General features: G+C 48.3%; 1 protein-coding gene across 3 annotated transcripts in view; it reads right to left on the reverse strand.

Annotated features, from left to right (window-relative positions):
- ACSS2 (acyl-CoA synthetase short chain family member 2) overlaps positions 1–17,405 on the reverse strand; it is a 68,279-nt gene extending 50,874 nt beyond the window's left edge. Inside the window, exons 1-2 of one of the 3 annotated variants that reach the window (XM_040330656.1) lie at positions 16,559–17,405; positions 4,026–4,221 (exon numbers count right to left, since the gene is read on the reverse strand). In XM_040330656.1, the coding sequence (XP_040186590.1) occupies positions 4,026–4,221; positions 16,559–16,670 (308 nt within the window). In that variant the 5' untranslated portion in view covers positions 16,671–17,405. The remainder of the gene's footprint in view (positions 1–4,025; positions 4,222–16,558) is intronic. The other 2 variants (XM_040330654.1, XM_040330655.1) reach the window with 2 other exon arrangements.
- Between the last annotated feature and the right edge of the window lie 532 nt (positions 17,406–17,937).

Genomic DNA, 17,937 nt, shown 5'->3' on the forward strand with positions numbered 1-17,937 from the left:
GTTTTCACAAGTGTTTGTTTCATGTTTTTTGTATGTTGTATGATGCAAATTGTTTGTTTTTTTGTTACAAATAAAGATTACTTAAAAAAAAAAAAAAAAACAGCAATTGTATGATTGGTAAACGGATATATAAAATTGTTGTTTTGGGTTTAATACCACCTTAACCACTTGCAGAGCGCCCATCCACACAGTGCCCTGATTATCAGTGCTGATGTTCCTTGAACAAAAGCCGGTTATCGGCTCTCTCCCCATGCTCACAGCGTGAGGAAAGAAAAGTCGATAACCAGCTTGAGTTGACATCTGTGATCAGCTGCGATTGGATACAGCCGATCACATGGTAAAGGGCCGCTGTGATTAGCCCTTTATCCTGATCTGTGATTAGCCGAGTCTGAAGGGCTGCAATCACATTATAGACACCCTGCCGGAAAAGAAAGCCTGCGCTGTAGCCATAATTCGGCTATAGCGTGGGCGGGAAGGGGTTAAAGCGGAGGTTCACCCTAAAAAACATCTATATAGCATCCCATCCAGCATACTTGCGTCAGCTACAGTATGGTGTTTTTTTTTTTTTTTTTCGCTCTACTTACCGTTTAATCGTTCATTTTCTTTTCTTCCTCCCGCGGGGAATAGGCGTTCCTATGAAGGGGCGTAGGTGATTGACGTGCGGCTAAGGCGCGTCACGCTTTCCGAAAATAGCCGAACTAGGACTCGGCTATATACGGCGACCTGCGCAGTCAGCTCCTAGTCTGTGCGCAGGCGCCGTATAGCGCCGTGAAGAGCCGAGTCCTAGTCCGGCTATTTTCGGAAAGCGTGACGCGCCTTAGCCGCACGTCAATCATCTACGCCCCTTCATAGGAACGCCTATTCCCCACGGGAGGAAGAAAATAAAATGAACGATTAAACGGCAAGTACAGCCGTAGCTGACGCAAGTATGCTGGATGGGATGCTATATACCGTATTTATCGGGGTATTGAATGCTCCGGCGTATAGCGCGCACCCCTAATGTGGACCCGCAATTCCTGTAAAAAAAACATTTTAGTACTTACAGTTTTGGTGTCTTGCGCGGCGTCCATCGGCGGTCTTGTCGGGTCCGGCGTCCGTCTTCGGTGGTGTCCTCCCGACTTCTCCCGCGCTGTCTCCCTGACGAATCGCCGCTTCCCGCGCTCAGTTTGAATGCCTGCGCCGACATATACCAAGTGCAGTACACTCGGCTATATTTGGCCAGGCTCGGCATGGCTCGTGCTCACGCTCTGTGACGCTTATGCGTGAGCACGAGCGAAGCCGAGCCTGGGCGAATGTACCCGAGTGTACTGCACTCAGTATATGTCGGCGCAGGCATTCAAACTAGGCGCGGGAAGCGGGTATCGGCGTATATCGCGCACCCACGATTTTCCCCTTATTTCAAGGGGGGAAAAAGTGCGCGGTATACGCCGATAAATACGGTAGATGTTTTTTAGGGTGAACCTCCGCTTTAAAGTAGAACTATAGGCAAAAGTTTTTTTTATTTTACAATAAAAACAGCTGGGTGAGCAAAGCACCTTTAGTTTGGCAGATATTTTCCAGTAAGCGTCAAAAAATAAAATTCTTCATTGGATAGAAAACAGGCAGACAGACAATCCCAATCACTGCTAATTCTCCTCCTATCCGTCACTATTCTGAATGAAACTCGTCCTAATTTTGCTAGACCTGGCTCATTAGAAGCTGCAAGGCCGTCTATATTAGAACCTCTATTAGGGATCTGTAGAGGAACGTATTGTGCCACAATTTCATTACCTCGGACAGATGCCTGCAGAGCCGGCTGATTAAATCAAAGCTGAACGTCACTGTCTGCCAAATGGATAGCTGGCCGAATCTAACAAGATGATAGATTACGGCAACAGCTGGATCAGCCGCCATGATTAATACGCCATCCGCAGGGAGCACATAGAATTCTAGCACTGTACTCAATGCAGAACGGTCTCTTCGCTTACACAAATTACTTACACGGCTTCAATATGTATTTTGGCTCTAGACACTGTAAAAATTGTAACTCTATTTATTAACTGCTTGCCGACCAGCCGCTGCAGTTATACGGCGGCAGGTCAGCTCCCCTGCGCGAGAGCCCGTAGCTATACGTCGGCTCTCGCTCAGGCCACTAGGGGCGCGTGCACGCCGCCGGTGGCGCGCTAGCCCCCCTGACTCCTGCGCCCGGTGGTCGCGATCACCGCCTATTTTGTAAACGCTATTACTTTTGCGCAAACCAATCAATAAACGCTTATTGCGTTTTTTTTTACGAAAAATATGTAGAAGAATACGTATCGGCCTAAACTGAGGGAAAAAAAAAGTTTTTTTATATATTTTTGGGGGATATTTATTATAGCAAAAAGTAAAAAATATTCATTTTTTTCAAAATTGTCGCTCTATTTTTGTTTATAGCGCAAAAACTAAAAACCGCAGAGGTGATCAAATACCACCAAAAGAAAGCTCTATATGTGGGGAAAAAAAGACGCCAATTTTGTTTGGGAGCACGACCGTGCATTTGTCAGTTAAAGCGACGCAGTGCCGAATCGCAAAAAGTGCTCTGGTCTTTGACCAGCAATATGGTCCGGGAGTTAGGTGGTTAAAAGCAGAACTCCAGTAATGGTCACTTAACCACTTCCCATCCAGCGATGTACAAGCATGACGCTGAACTTTCAGTGGTTATACCAGGACGATGCCTACAGCCACGGGCATTCACACCGGTATCACTTTTTAGAGTCGGCAGTCTGCTCTCTTGTAATAGCAATCGAGCGGCTAGCTGGCCGCTTGATTGCTACTGCAAGCAGTGGTAGACATCCCCTCCCCACCGCTTTCCTCAGCTCTCTCGTCCCACCAAGCTGGCCGGACAGCCAAACAAAGTCTGGATCGGCTTTGATTGGCTGTTCGTAATAGCAACCCGGAAGCTATGACATGTCGACACTGATCTTGGGTGTTTTGAATGCTTTTAGGTGCAAAGGAGGGATTTGGGGTCTTAAGCTGGATTAACCGCATCCAATTCGCAATAGCAGATGATTTTGACCGGCTCTCTATAGAACCGGTTCACATATCTCCGCTGCGGTCCGGTGCGAATTTGCACAGGAGCCCTGTGTGTCTTTTGGTCAATTGCAGGTCTGAATTTAGCCCAAAATTTGGGCTGAAATCGGATCTGAAACAGTGAACAGGGGACACACGGGACCCCTGCTGGGAGGTGTAATTAGGTGTAACCCAAGCCTTATAGACCCCAGATCTCTACAAAAAGAGGACCCGTCACATGCCTATTGCTGTCACAAGCAGGGCTTTTTTTCCAGGGGGAACTCGGTTCCACCACCTCTGGCCCCCCTCCCTTTTTTTTTTGCATTACACCGGTATAGGGGCCCGATGGTCCCCATGGCCCCTTATAGGCCCGGCTGGCCTTTTTTAATTAATTAATTTATTTTTTGCATTACAGGCCCGGCCGGGCCCCCTCCCGTTTTTTTTACTGCATCACACCTGTAAGGGGCCTGATGGTCCCCAGCCCCCCCCCCCCCCCTGCTTCTTATTATCTTGTGTCAGGAGAGAAAAGATTACACTTGTTTTTTTTCGTCAGCCCCAATTTGTGATGGCTGCCCTGCTCACCTCTCACCTCTGCCCCTCCAGTGCTTACTGGAACCCCGGGCAGGGGAGGAGGGAGTGGCTGGCTCAGGATCTCAGTGGCTCTCTGGGAGGCTGAGCCAGCTGTTGGTCCAGGCATCTCGGTGGATCCCAACTGTAAAGTCGGGATCGATCCAGCGCCTGGACCAGCTGAGTGACGTCAGCCGACAGCGGACTTTAGCGGGCACGCAGACGTAAAGGTTAATGCACGACACATGTGAGGGCTCGTCGCGAATGTCAGAGCGAGGGCAATAATTCTGGTACCAGGCCACCTGTGACTCGAAGTATGGAGGCCAGTCAACCAGTATTTTTTGAAGATCAGCACTGCATGTCTCCGGATCTCTCCCTACAAGTTTCCACTAACATAGATTGCGGCATATATGAGAAGTGATGAAGCTTACCAGTAAAAGGCCACTTTGTCCCCCAGGTTCTTCTCCTGCACATTCCTGTCCAGCACATTGTAGCATATGTTGGTGACGCCGCCTTTCATCCACTCCACGAAGATCTTCCCTTTAGTGATATCGAAATTGTATCTGAGCAACGGCTGGGAAGGCGGCACCCGCCAGTAGAAAGAATTTGCAATTTCACCCCAGAATGCTGCAGAAAAATGAAAAAAATAAATAAAACATTAGCACAACTGAGTGAATTTTACATTTCTCACACAAGGTTACAATTGCTGAAAACAGACCTTTGAATGACCAGCAGCTTACAGCATTTTATTCACCGCCCACCACCACCCCAAGATTCATTCAGCAAGATCTCATTCTCTGTTCCACTGGCCTCCGTACTCTTTAGGTCACTGTCTGTCCTGGGACATTTAAGCCCTGTACACTCGTGCCGAGTGCCGGGCGACATCGGCCCATTCAATAAAAACTGTCTGACACTCAGCCAGTGTGTGTGGCAGCCGGTCCACTGAAAGCTTGCCGTTTGGCCCGCTTCTGTGCAGGAGAAGAACCTGGGGGGACAAAGTGGCCTTTTACTGGTAAACAAAAATGTTTTTTTTTACCTTAACCACTTCAGCCCCGGACCATATTGCTGGTCAAAGACCAGAGCACTTTTTGCGATTCGGCACTGCGTCGCTTTAACTGACAATTGCGCGGTCGTGCGACGTGGCTCCCAAACAAAATTGGCGTCCTTTTTTTCCCACAAATAGAGCTTTCTTTTGGTGGTATTTGATCACCTCTGCGGTTTTTAGTTTTTGCGCTATAAACAAAAATAGAGTGACAATTTTGAAAAAAAAATATATTTTTTACGTTTTACCATAATAAATATCCCCCAAAAATATATATAAAAAAATCATTTTTTCCTCAGTTTAGGCCGATACGTATTCTTCTACATATTTTTCGTAAAAAATAAATCGCAATAAGCGTTTATTGATTGGTTTGCGCAAAAGTTATAGCGTTTACAAAATAGGGGGTAGTTTTATGGCATTTTTATTAATATTTTTTTTTTTTTTTACTAGTAATGACGGCGATCAGCGATTTTTATCGGTACTGTGACATTATGGCGGACACTTCGGACACATTTATGGGACCATTGGCATTTTTATAACGATCAGTGCTATAAAAATGCATTGATTACTATAAAAATGCCACTGGCATGGAAGGGGTTAACTCTATGGGGCGGGGAAGGGGTTACGTATGTTCCCTGGGTGTGTTCTAACTGTGGGGGGGGGGGGCCTCATACATTGTATTACCAGACGGTCAGGCATTTCTCCCCTGACAGCTCCCGGTCCCCGCTCTGTAACGAGCAATCGCGGGTGCCCGGCGGTGATCGCGACCGCCGGGAGTTAGGAGCGAGCAGGGGGCTGTGTTGAGAGCCGACGTAGAGCTACGGGCTCTCGCGCAGGAGAGACGGCCTGCCGCCGTAGACCTGCAGTGGCTGGTCGGCATCTAGTTAATATCTACCTTAAATCAGATTGCTATTTGCCTAGCGTACTTGTTTGTAGCCTAAATCACTGAAATTTGCACCTAAAAATGTAATTTAGTAACTTTTGTCAAACGCCAGTAAATTTCGGGTGTCGTGCCAGTAAATTTCAATCTGGTAGGTACCATATCGGCATATCAGATTGCGCCTGCGCAGGAACTTTCACGATAGCCTGAACCATACCGGCAGATCACCGGCACGCGGCTCACAAGACACGTCCAATCCGCTAAACAATCTCTGTAAAACGAATGTTCTAAGAAGATGTACGATGGGCTCCGGAGTGGCATTGAGTCTGTGCGGAGTCATTTGTTTTTCTGTAGGATTGGCGCAGAACGAGTCTGATGATGTTCCTGTGATGGATGGCACAACAGAAGACATCACAAACAGAATCAGAATTTATTGCTACAGCCTTTATAATAAACATCCAGTGTTCCAGGCCGGCAATTCTGATGGCAGTCATCGCTACACCAAGCGGGTTCAAGAAAAAGGTGCCGATTTCAGTAAAGCAAAGATGCAAGAGGCTTAAAACTCCGGGCACAGACTTTCATCAAATATATTACCCCCCCATAGCTACAAAAAGACATCGTCCACTGTGTGTACCAAATGCCTTTTCAAACGCAGATATTAGCTTGTAAAAGTAGCGCTGACAACATTAGCCTGTGCAGAGAGCAGGACTGTGGGAAGGACCCAGCGAGCGCCGCCCACCACAGGAAAACTACAGGAGGGGGCGGAGACAAGACCAGTCACCCTGTACAAGAAGGGAGAGCAGCAGTGACCGGTCTTTCAGCCCCGGAAGGATTTGCCCCCTTAACCTCTTCCCTACCGAGTCATAGTAAAACGACGCCGGCAGGGACCTTTCGTCCTTCAGACTGGACGTCATATGACGTCCTTGCTTTTCCGGCCGCTGGGGGGGGGGGGGGGGGGGCGCGCGCACGCACGCACGCCGCATTGCTCGGGACCCGGTGCGCGTGCCTGGCGACTGCGATGTCTACGTCACGTGTCCCAGGCGATCGCCTACAGGGAGGGGCTGCCAAAAGGCGATATGACGTATCGCCTTTGCAGCCCCTCGGCGGAAGGAGGAAGTGGGACAGGAAGTCCCCTTCTCCTGAAGCCCCCACTCCCCCCCCCAAAAAAAATTACATGCCAAATGTGGCATGTAAGGGGGAGAGGAGTGGGTTAAGAGGACGTTCCATTTTTGGGTGGAACTCCTCTAACCCCTTTAGCGCCCCCTAGTGTTAACCCCTACCCTGCCAGTCACATTTACACAGTAATCAGTGCAGTTTTATAGCACTAATCGCTGTGTAAATGTGAATGGTCCCAAAAATGTGTCAAAAGTGTCCGATATGTCCGCCGCAATGTCACGGTCACAATAAAAATCGCAGATCGCCGCCATTACTAGTAAAAAAATTAAAATAAATAAAAATGCCATAATTCTATTCCCTATTTTTAGACGCTAGAACCTTTGCGCAAACCGATCAAATACGCTTATTACGATTTTTTTTTTTTTACCAAAAATATGCAGAAGAATACGTATCGGTCTAAACTGAGGAAAATTTTTTTTATTTTTTTTTTTAAATTATGATATTTATTAAATCAAAACGTAAAAGATATTGTGTTTTTTCAAAATTGTCGCTCTTCTTTTGTTTATAGAGCAAAAAATAAAAACCGCAGAGGTGATCAAATACCACCAAAAGAAAGCTCTATTTGTGGGGAAAAAAAGGACGCCAATTTTGTTTGGGAGCCACGTCGCACGACCGCGCAATTGTCATTCAAAGTGCGACAGCACTGAAAACTAAAACATTGGTCTGGGCAGGAAGGGGGTGAAAATGCCCTGTATTGAAGTGGTTAATGATCAGGCCATTTTTTGCGATACGACACTGCGTCGCTTTGACTGACAATTGCGCGGTCGTGCTACAAGAATTCCTCCCAATGACACCAATGATGGGGCAGAATACCTCCCAATGACACCAATGGTGGGGCAGAATTCCTCCCAATGACACCAGTGATGGGGCAGAATTCCTCCCAATGACACCAGTGATGGGGCAGAATTCCTCCCAATGACACCAGTGATGGGGCAGAATTCCTCCCAATGACACCAGTGATGGGGCAGAATTCCTCCCAATGACACCAGTGATGGGGCAGAATTCCTCCCAATGACACCAGTGATGGGGCAGAATGCCTCCCAATGACACCAGTGATGGGGCAGAATGCCTCCCAATGACACCAGTGATGGGGCAGAATTCCTCCCAATGACACCAGTGATGGGGCAGAATTCCTCCCAAAGACACCAGTGATGGGGCAGAATTCCTCCCAATGACACCAATGATGGGGTCCAATGACACCAATGATGGGGTCCAATGACACCAATGATGGGGTCCAATGACACCAATGATGGGGTCCAATGACACCAATGATGGGGTCCAATGACACCAATGATGGGGTCCAATGACACCAATGATGGGGGATTTTGTACTCCTGATGGCCACAGTCCGGCCCCCTTAAAGTCTGGAGGACAGCAATCCGGCCCTTTGTTTAGAAAGTTTGGAGACCCCTGTTCTACAGCAGCAGAGACACTCATAGATATCAATAGAGAACAAGTGTGGAGATGTCACACCATTTAAAGTCCATTGATTACTTATTGCAAAGAAATAGTCTGCAGGATCCTGTGTATAGCACCCAGGGTGCTCCGGCCACAGCAATGCTCTGCAGACTCCAATGGCAAAAATTAATAAACGCTTATTTTTTTTATTAATAAGGATGTATTTTTTTTTTTTTTTTTTTTTTTTTTACAAAATATGGACCACGGCTTTAAGATAGTCTGTATTGTTTGGATCTAGATCTTATCTAGTACAAAATCAGTCACACCCATCACACCCACTTGGCGACATGCACAGAATGATTGGTTAAACCTACAAGCCCTCATTCCCACGGATGTTTGGAGGCGCAGGCAGGATCTGTTGTAAAGATCCCAAAGTTTTCCCGCAGCAGACTTGAATGGCTGTGTGCACTTTTTTTGCCCTGGCATTTTACCCATGCATGCGCATCTGCTGCATTCCTTGAATGCAATACTTTTCATTTAGGGGGGAAATACTTCATACATGCATGTACGGGTGAACATCAGGCTTACACTGTTGCAGTGCGTTATGCTGGGTTTACACTAGGGTTGTCCAGATACCACTTTTTTAGGACTGAGTACAAGTACCGATACTTTTTTTCCAAGTATTCGCCGATACCGAATACCGATACTTTTTTTTAAATGTGTCCCCAAATGCAGCCGTGTCCCCCACAGATGCAGCCATGTCCCCCCCATATGCAGCCTTGTCCCCCCCATATGCAGCCTTGTCCCCCCACATATGCAGCCATGTCCCCCCACATATGCAGCCATGTCCCCCCACATATGCAGCCATGTCCCCCCACATATGCAGCCATGTCCCCCCACATATGCAGCCATGTCCCCCCACATATGCAGCCATGTCCCCCACATATGCAGCCATGTCCCCCCACATATGCAGCCTTGTCCCCCCCACATATGCAGCCATGTCCCCCCCACATATGCAGCCATGTCCCCCCCACATATGCAGCCATGTCCCCCCACATATGCAGCCATGTCCCCCCCACATATGCAGCCATGTCCCCCCACATATGCAGCCATGTCCCCCCCACATATGCAGCCATGTCCCCCCCACATATGCAGCCATGTCCCCCCACCTATGCAGCCATGTCCCCCCACCTATGCAGCCATGTCCCCCCACCTATGCAGCCATGTGTCCCCCCACATATGCAGCCATGTCTCCCCATACCTAGATACCGCCGCCTAGTTAATCAGCGTGCGGGGAACATTACAGCTTACATTTGAATAGCTGTCTGTTCCCCGCCGCACCGCGTATAGACACTCCCCCTTGCTAGGGATTGGACGGGTGATCTGCACTTTGATAGACAGATCACCCGTCCAATCCCGAGCAAGGGGGAGTGTCTATACGCAGCGCGGAACAGACAGCTATTCAAATAAAAGCTGTAATGTTCCCCGCACGCTGATTAACTAGGTGGCGGCAGCGCTGCGGTATGCTACGGCGGGGGGGGGGGGGGGGAATAGTATCGGATCTGGCATCGCGGGCATTTGCGGGAGTACAAGTACTCCCGCAAATGCTCAGTATCGGTCCCGATACCGATACTGGTATCGGTATCGGGACAACCCTAGTTTACACCTATGCAATTGCTACAGCTCACAACACCTAGGTTCACATTGGAGCGATATGAGAGATCAAATCGCATGACAAGTCACAGCCTATTGGTGGCAACGTCACTGTTCCAATCGGTACAACACCGATTTTGTGGCGCCGCACCAATTTGCAAAAGTAGGTACTGAACTCGTTTTGCCGCTTTCAGGTGCGATTTTAATAGACACCTGTGTATGAAGCCACACAGATGTCTATCAAGTAGCACCTGAAATTGCACTGACTTTGCTACTTTGAAATCACTTCAAGTGAAGTAGCGCAATTTCAAAGTAGCATCAATGCGAACCCAGGCGATTTCAGGTGCAACTTGCATATACGCCTGTGTATGAAGTGGCACAGATGTCAGCCAAGTCGCACCTGAAATCTCACTCAACTCCTACTTTGAAATCGATTGGAGCGATTTGCCATACAATTTGAGAGATCAAATCGCATGACAAGTCGCAGCCTATCGGAGGCAATGACACAGTTCCAATCGGCGCCGCACCGATTTGCTAAAGTAGTTCCTGCACTACTTTTGCCGATTTCAGGTGCGACTTCACCCTGGTTCACACTGATGCTACTTTGAAATCGCGCTACTTCACTTGAAGTAGCAAGCTCAGCGCGACTTCAGCTGCTGCATAATAGACATCAATTTGGCTTCATGCACAGATGCCTGTTGAAGTCGCACCTGAAATCGGCAAAAATAGTGCAGGAACGTTTTGGCTGTAACCCTATTTAAAATCTCAATAAAAATTTATTGAAATTGAAAATAGTGCAGGAACTACTTTTGCGAAATCGGTGCGGCTCCGCAAAATCGGTGTCGCACCGATTGGAACAGTGCCATTGCCTCCAATAGGCTGCGGCTTGTCATGCGATTTGTTCTCTCAAATCGCTATAATGTGAACCTAGGCTTCAGGCAATTTCAGGTGCGACTTGCATAGACACCTGTGCATGAAGTGGCACAGATGTCAGCTAAGTTGCATCTGAAATTGCACTGACCTGCTACTTTGAAATCGTGCAACTACAAGTGAAGTAGCACGATTTCAAAGTAGCATTGAGCCCAGGTTCACACTGGGCAGCGGGAGGGAAGCCGTGCAAGTTCAGCTGATCTTGCACGATTTCACTCCCGCTGGCAGTCCCGATTTCGGCCGCGATTTCAGAGACATCTGTGCAGGTTTCTGCACAGATGTCAATGTAAATCGCGGCCCGAAATCGCAAAAAGTAGTACAGGAACTACTTTTTGAAATCGGTGCAGCGCCGCACATTAGGACGGTGCCACTGCCGACAATTGCCGCCGATTTGAGATGCGATTTGACATCTCAAATCGCATCTCAAATCGTACCAGTGTGAACCAGGCCTAAACCCTGGTTCACAGTGGTGCGATTTGACATGTCAAATCGCATGTCAAATCGGCAGCATTTGCCGGCAATGGCACCGTCCTAATCGGTGCGACGCCGCATTTGCGGGGCTGCACCGATTTAAAAAAATAGTTTCTGTACTACTTTTTGCGATTTCGGCCCACGATTTAGGCTAGGTTCACATTGGAGTGAACAGTCGCAGCCTTTGGGCGGCATTGTTCCAATCAGTGCGACAAGTAGTTCCTGCACTATTTTTGCCGATATCAGGTGCGACTTCAATAGACATCGGTGTATGAAGCCCCACAGATGTCTGTCAAGTAGCACCTGAAATCGCACTGACATTGCTACTTTGAAATTGCAAGTAAAGTAGCACGATTTCAAAGTAGCATCAATGTGAACTGGGGCTTCAGGTGAGACTTGCATAGACACCTGAGCATGAAGTGGCACAGATGTCAGCCAAGTCACACCTGAAATCGCACTGACCTGCTACGTTTGAGCCCTGGTTCACATTGATGCTACTTTGAAATCGCGCTACTTTACTTGAAGTATCGTGATTTCAAAGTAGCAAGGTCAGCGCGATTCCAGGTGCTACTTGATAGACATTTGTGTGGCTTCATGCACAGATGTCTATTAAAATCGCACCTCAAATCGGCAAAAGTAGTGCAGGAACTACTTTTGCAAATCGGTGCAGCACCGCAAAATCGGTGTCGCACCGATTTGGAACACTGCCATTGCCTCCAATAGGCTACGACTTGTCATGTGATTTGATCTCTCAAATCGCATTACAAATCGCTTCAATGTGAACCTAGGCTGAATCGTGCTACTTCAAGTGAAGTAGCACGATTTCAAAGTAGCATTCGGCCTAGGTTCACATTGGAGAGATTTGTCATGTAATCAAATCGCATGACAAGTCGCAGGCTATTGGAGGCAATGGCTTTGTCCTAATCGGTGCGACACTGCACCGATTTGCAAAAGTAGTTCCTGCACTACTTTTGCCGATTTTAGGTGCGACTTCAATAGAAACCTGTGCATGAAGCCCCACAAACAGTTTGTGGGGCTTCATGCCCCACGTTGAAATCGCGCTACTTTAAGGCTCTGTTCACACCTAGGCGTATATATGCCTGTGGTGCGACGCCGCAGCCGCCCCTGAGACGCTGGAGGGATGATTTCACATTGCCCTCTATGGAGATGGTTCACATCTCCACGCCGAACGCCTGCCGCCTGAAAACAAGTCCCGGACCTTTTTTTCAGGCGGCGTTCGGCATAGGAGATGTGAACCATCTCCATAGAGGGGGTACAGCTGCATTCACAATCGCGGCGTTTTGTCGCCGTAAATCGCCGTACAAAACGCCGCAATTTGTCACCGCGATTTGGTACGCCAAGGTGTGAATGCAGCCTTAGGCTGCTTTCACACCTGAGCGTTTTGTCGCCTGAAGCGTGAAGCTCCAAAACGCTAGAGGGGAAAAAAAAAAATACATTATTCTCTATGGAGATGGTTCACATCTCCACTCCAAAACGCCTGACGCCGAACGCCTGAAGCCCAAACAAGTTCCGGACCCCTTTTTTGTCACGCGAATTGGGCGGATTTGGGCGTTTGTATTCCCATAGAAAGTAATGGAAACGCTCGATTCAAGCGTCTAGCGCGACAACGAGCGTTTCTACGGGCATTTTGTCGCTTGAGGCTAGGTTCACACTGCTGCGAATTCAAAATCGCGGTAAAATCGTGATTTTACCGCGATTTCGCGGCTGGGCTTTGCCGCGATTTCGGCCGCGATTTAAGAGACTTCTGTGCAGGGTTCAAACTACTTTTTGAAATTTATTGCAGATGCGGCGTCGCACCGATTAGGATAGTGCCATTGCCGGCAAATGTCGCCGATTTGAGATGCGATTTGACATGTCAAATCGCATCTCAAATCGTACCAAATCGTACCCAGTGTCAACCTGGGCTCAATCAATAGAACATTTCACCCAGGCAGAAGATAAAAAAAACATCTACAAACATAGCAACAAGTGATGAAAAGACAATAAGTTCAAAAACCGTCGGACAACGCTGTATGCAAACGTTCGAATACGCGCGGGAAAAACCGCTACGCTCAGGTGTGAATGCAGCCTAAGGCTGGGTTCACACTACGGTTTTCCCGTCCGTCAGCCGCATACGATTTATATGGAAAACCCTATGCGGCTGAAACGGACGGGAACGTATGGAACCGCACATATGTGCGTTTTCCATTGACATTAATGTTAAAGGAAAACGTATGCGTTTGCCATACTGTTTTAAGAACGGCCGCAAAACCGTGGTTGAACACGGTTTTGCGTACGTTTAAAAAAACGTTTTGCCAGCAAATCGTACGCACCCGGATGCATCTGAGTGCATACGATTTGCAATGCATTGTCTATCTATACGTTTTCCCGTCCGGGCCCGTACGTTTTCAATACTGAAATCGTATGCGGCTGACGGACGGGAAAATCGTAGTGTGAACCCAGCCTAAGTGAAGTAGAGTGATTTCAAAGTAGCATTCAATGTGAACCAGGGCTTAAAAAATAAATGTGGTTCTAAAATCAGCAATACCTTGTGGGGGGAGGGGTATGTTCTCATCACAGGTATGTTCTCATCACAGGGACAGCATATTTTAGCAGGTCGGCCCCTCCCTCTTCCCTAGCAGGTGCTCCCAATTACCCTGATGGGAGTGTCTGCCCCCTACAGGTGGGGCTCACCCAGCTCTGGACACATGAACATGGAGGAGGAGCGGACTGATCTCAGTGAGTTTATTATGAAATATTCTGTAAAGTTTTCCTTCCTGTAATGATTGATGGGAATTTCAAATTTTCTACACTTTGTGTTCAACATTTTTACACAGAGATCAGAAAATCCCCCCCCCCCCCCGGTTTGCAGGACACTGAGATTATACCCCTATGTGAAATCCTGCTCAAAACATACATCAGCCCAACCGTTGCTGACCACCGTCTGAAAATGCTAATTGCCTGGCTACCGCACAGGGGACAGTTCTTATCGGTGTGCATGCGGGACAGCTGGGCAACTGGCATTTTCATGTAGAAATATACACCTGGCCACTGCAGCACAAGGGCTGCCGGCATCTAGATCTCTACACAACTAAGGATGAGCTCCGGCGTGTTCGCATAGAGCCCGCCAGGAAGTGTGCACGGCGCTGCGCTAATCACAGCCAGGGAGACATTGTCCTGATGCTCGGCTGCGGGGATCGTGAAATGTCTCCCTGGCTGTTATTAGCGCAGCGCCGTGCACAGCACGTGTACTATGCGAACACGCCGGAGCTCATCCTTCCTTACTACACACCCATCAAACAAATAAAAAGAAGGAAATAAACATGACAGGGCTGTAACCAATCACTGAACATATGAATAAGCAGCAATTATAGTGTGTAAATAATATTATTCAACAAAGGTTTTAGAACGTTTATACATTATAAATGACAAAAGCACATTGGCCATCTAAAGCAGGGGGTCTCAGACTGGCAACCCTCCAGCTGTTGTGAAACTACAAGTCCCATGAGGCATTGCAAGGCTGACAGTTACAACCATGACTCCCCTCAGGCAGAGGCACGATGGGAATTGTAGTTCCGCAACAGCTGGAGGGCCGCCAGTTTGAGACCCCTGATCTAAGGCATGTTTATAATGTGATAGTATTGCCAACTTCCTGGTCCTTAGATGTGATGGCTGCATTCACTTTATCCTGGTGATCCTGCCATTAACACACTCCCTGTACTAGAGTGACACCCGCACTGAGCAGCACTGTCACCCTGGACAAGGAGTGTGTTAGGACTACATAACATCTCCTCTCTTCTCCATAACGAGAGGGGGGGGGGCAATTTGTAGTTAATAGAGATAGCTGGGAACAATGCTGACTATGCAGATGTCTGTCAAATTAACATCCACGGATGTCCTCCCAGAACCCCCGCCCCCTGGGGTGCGCATTGTGACCGCTGTGTCCTTTGGACACAGATCGTGGCAAAGGGCCAATCAAAGCAGCCCTTTACCATGTGATCATCTGTGTCCAATCGCAGCTTATCACATGTAAACAGACTTGCAATCTAGGGGCAGTGCTTTCCTCACATGCTGTGTGATGAAATGAGTGCCAATAAACGGCAAGTCTCAGTACATTCTTTACACTGATATTTAGAGCACTGATCATCAGTGCTCCGAATATCGGCGCCGCCCCCTGTCAGGGCAGCCTCGTCAGCGCCAATCGGTGAAGACGAAAAAAATACTCATCATCAGTGCTCCGAATATCAGCCCCGCCCCCTGTCAGGGCAGCCTCGTCAGGGCCCCCGCCCCCTGTCAGGGCAGCCTCGTCAGGGCCCCGCCCCCTGTCAGGGCAGCCTCGTCAGGGCCCCGCCCCCTGTCAGGGCAGCCTCGTCAGGGCCCCCGCCCCCTGTCAGGGCAGCCTCGTCAGGGCCCCCGCCCCCTGTCAGGGCAGCCTCGTCAGGGCCCCCGCCCCCTGTCGGGGCCCCCTGTCAGGGCAGCCTCGCCCCCTGTCGGGGCAGCCTCGTCAGGGCCCCCGCCCCCTGTCGGGGCCCCCTGTCAGGGCAGCCTCGCCCCCTGTCGGGGCCCCCTGTCAGGGCAGCCTCGTCAGGGCCCCGCCCCCTGTCGGGGCAGCCTCGTCAGGGCCCCGCCCCCTGTCGGGGCAGCCTCGTCAGGGCCCCGCCCCCTGTCGGGGCAGCCTCGTCAGGGCCCCGCCCCCTGTCGGGGCAGCCTCGTCAGGGCCCCGCCCCCTGTCGGGGGCAGCCTCGTCAGGGCCCCGCCCCCTGTCGGGGCAGCCTCGTCAGGGCCCCGCCCCCTGTCGGGGCAGCCTCGTCAGGGCCCCGCCCCCTGTCAGGGCCCCGCCCCCTGTCAGGGCCCCGCCCCCTGTCGGGGCAGCCTCGTCAGGGCCCCGCCCCCTGTCAGGGCAGCCTCGTCAGGGCCACGCCCCCTGTCAGGGCAGCCTCGTCCGGGCCACGCCCCCTGTCAGGGCAGCCTCGTCCGGGCCACGCCCCCTGTCAGGGCAGCCTCGTCAGGGCCACGCCCCCTGTCAGGGCAGCCTCGTCAGGGCCCCGCCCCCTGTCAGGGCAGCCTCGTCAGTGCCCCGCCCCCTGTCAGGGCAGCCTCGTCAGTGCCCATCGGTGAAGAAGAAAAAAATACTTATTTGCTAAATTTTATAAGAAAAACGTATTTTTCCCCCTTGCTTTTACTTTGTTTAGAAAAAAAAAAAAAAACCAGTGGTGATTAAAAGAAAGCTCCACCTGTCTCGAAAAAATACAAATTTAATTTGGGTACCACGTTTCATTTGCATGACCATGTAGATGTCATTCAAAGTGCGACAGTACTGAAAATTGGCCTGGGCAGCAAGGGGGGCAAAAGCGCCCAGTATTAAAGTGGTTAAAACAAATCTTAACTTTCCCATTTTAAAGGTCTGCTACTCACCATTGGGTTCCTGCACCGACCTCTCATACATCTCCTGGTACTTCTTAAAAGACGGGATGTGAGCCGCTGCGGAGACCTCCGGGGGCGGAGGGAAGACCTCAGGGGCCGACATTACGACTATACAAACGCTGACAACGCTGAGAAGGTAAGACTCCCCAGAACGGATAAAGCACCGGAAAAAAAAATCCGCCTCTACTATCCGATCACAAGGTGAGCAAAAATATCAGAGAAAAATGGCTGCTTTAAAAATGTGCAGAGGAAGAATTGATGCTTTTTTTTTTTTTTTTTTAATCAAAGAGCTTTTAAGAATTGATGCTTTCAAAAAAAAAAAATGCAACAGAGAAAAATACTATAGAAATGCAACCTAGGAAAAAAATTTACTTTATAAAATGCTGACAAAGGGGAGACTCCTAGAATAACAGACACGGTGTCAAGGGGTGAGAATGGGTGACAGAAGTAAAAAAGAAAAGAAAACACAAAAAAAAAAAAAAAGAAGAGAAAAACGGGCGATTTAAAAAATGCAATTGAGAAAAAAAAAAAAAGTGCTCTAGAAATGCAACCCAGGAAAATGTATTGCTAAAAACATAAAAAAAAACGGAGAAAAATAAATGTTACAGAAGTGCAATAGAGAAAAACGGGTGCTTTAAAAGTGCAAAAAAAAATAAAAAAATTAAATATTCTAGACAAATGCAACAGAGGATAAAAGCACTCCTAAAAATGCAACAGAGAAAATGCTGGAAGAAATAAAGGGGGAAAAAAAACAAGTGATTTAAAAATGCAAAAAAATAAATAAAAAATAATGAGCTGCAGAAGACGCTACAGAGAAAAATAAATACTACAGAGAAAAATAAATGCTACAGAGAAAAATAAATGCTACAGATGTGCAATAGAGAAAAATAAAACTACAATGAAAAAAAAAGAATAAATCAACAGTCTACCATAGAAGACAATACAAAAACTGGGGGCAAATCACTATTACAAATAAGGGGGCACAACAGAGGGGGGAAAAAAATGCAACAGAAAAAAAAAAATGCTATAGAAATGCTAAAAATGAATAACAAGTGCTTAAAAAATGCAACAGAGAAAAGCAAAAATACTATAGAAGTGCAACAGAAAAAAATCAGCAAATTGCAACAGAGAAAAATAAATGCTATAGAGATGAAAAGGGGAACAAGAATCGATGCTTTAGAAGAAGAAAAAAAATGCAACAGAGAAAAATTGTTGCTTTTTTTTGCAGCTGAGAAATACAGATGCTGGGAGTGGAACTGAGAAAATCAGGTGCTTTTAATAAAAAATAAAAATAAAAGTCCAGGTAGTGGAGGTCCCCTGTGTGTGGAGGGTGCTGTCACCTAGCAGTTGCACACAATGCTCCTGTGTCA

This window comes from Rana temporaria, chromosome 12 (assembly GCF_905171775.1).
Source record: "Rana temporaria chromosome 12, aRanTem1.1, whole genome shotgun sequence".
NCBI lineage: Eukaryota > Metazoa > Chordata > Amphibia > Anura > Ranidae > Rana > Rana temporaria.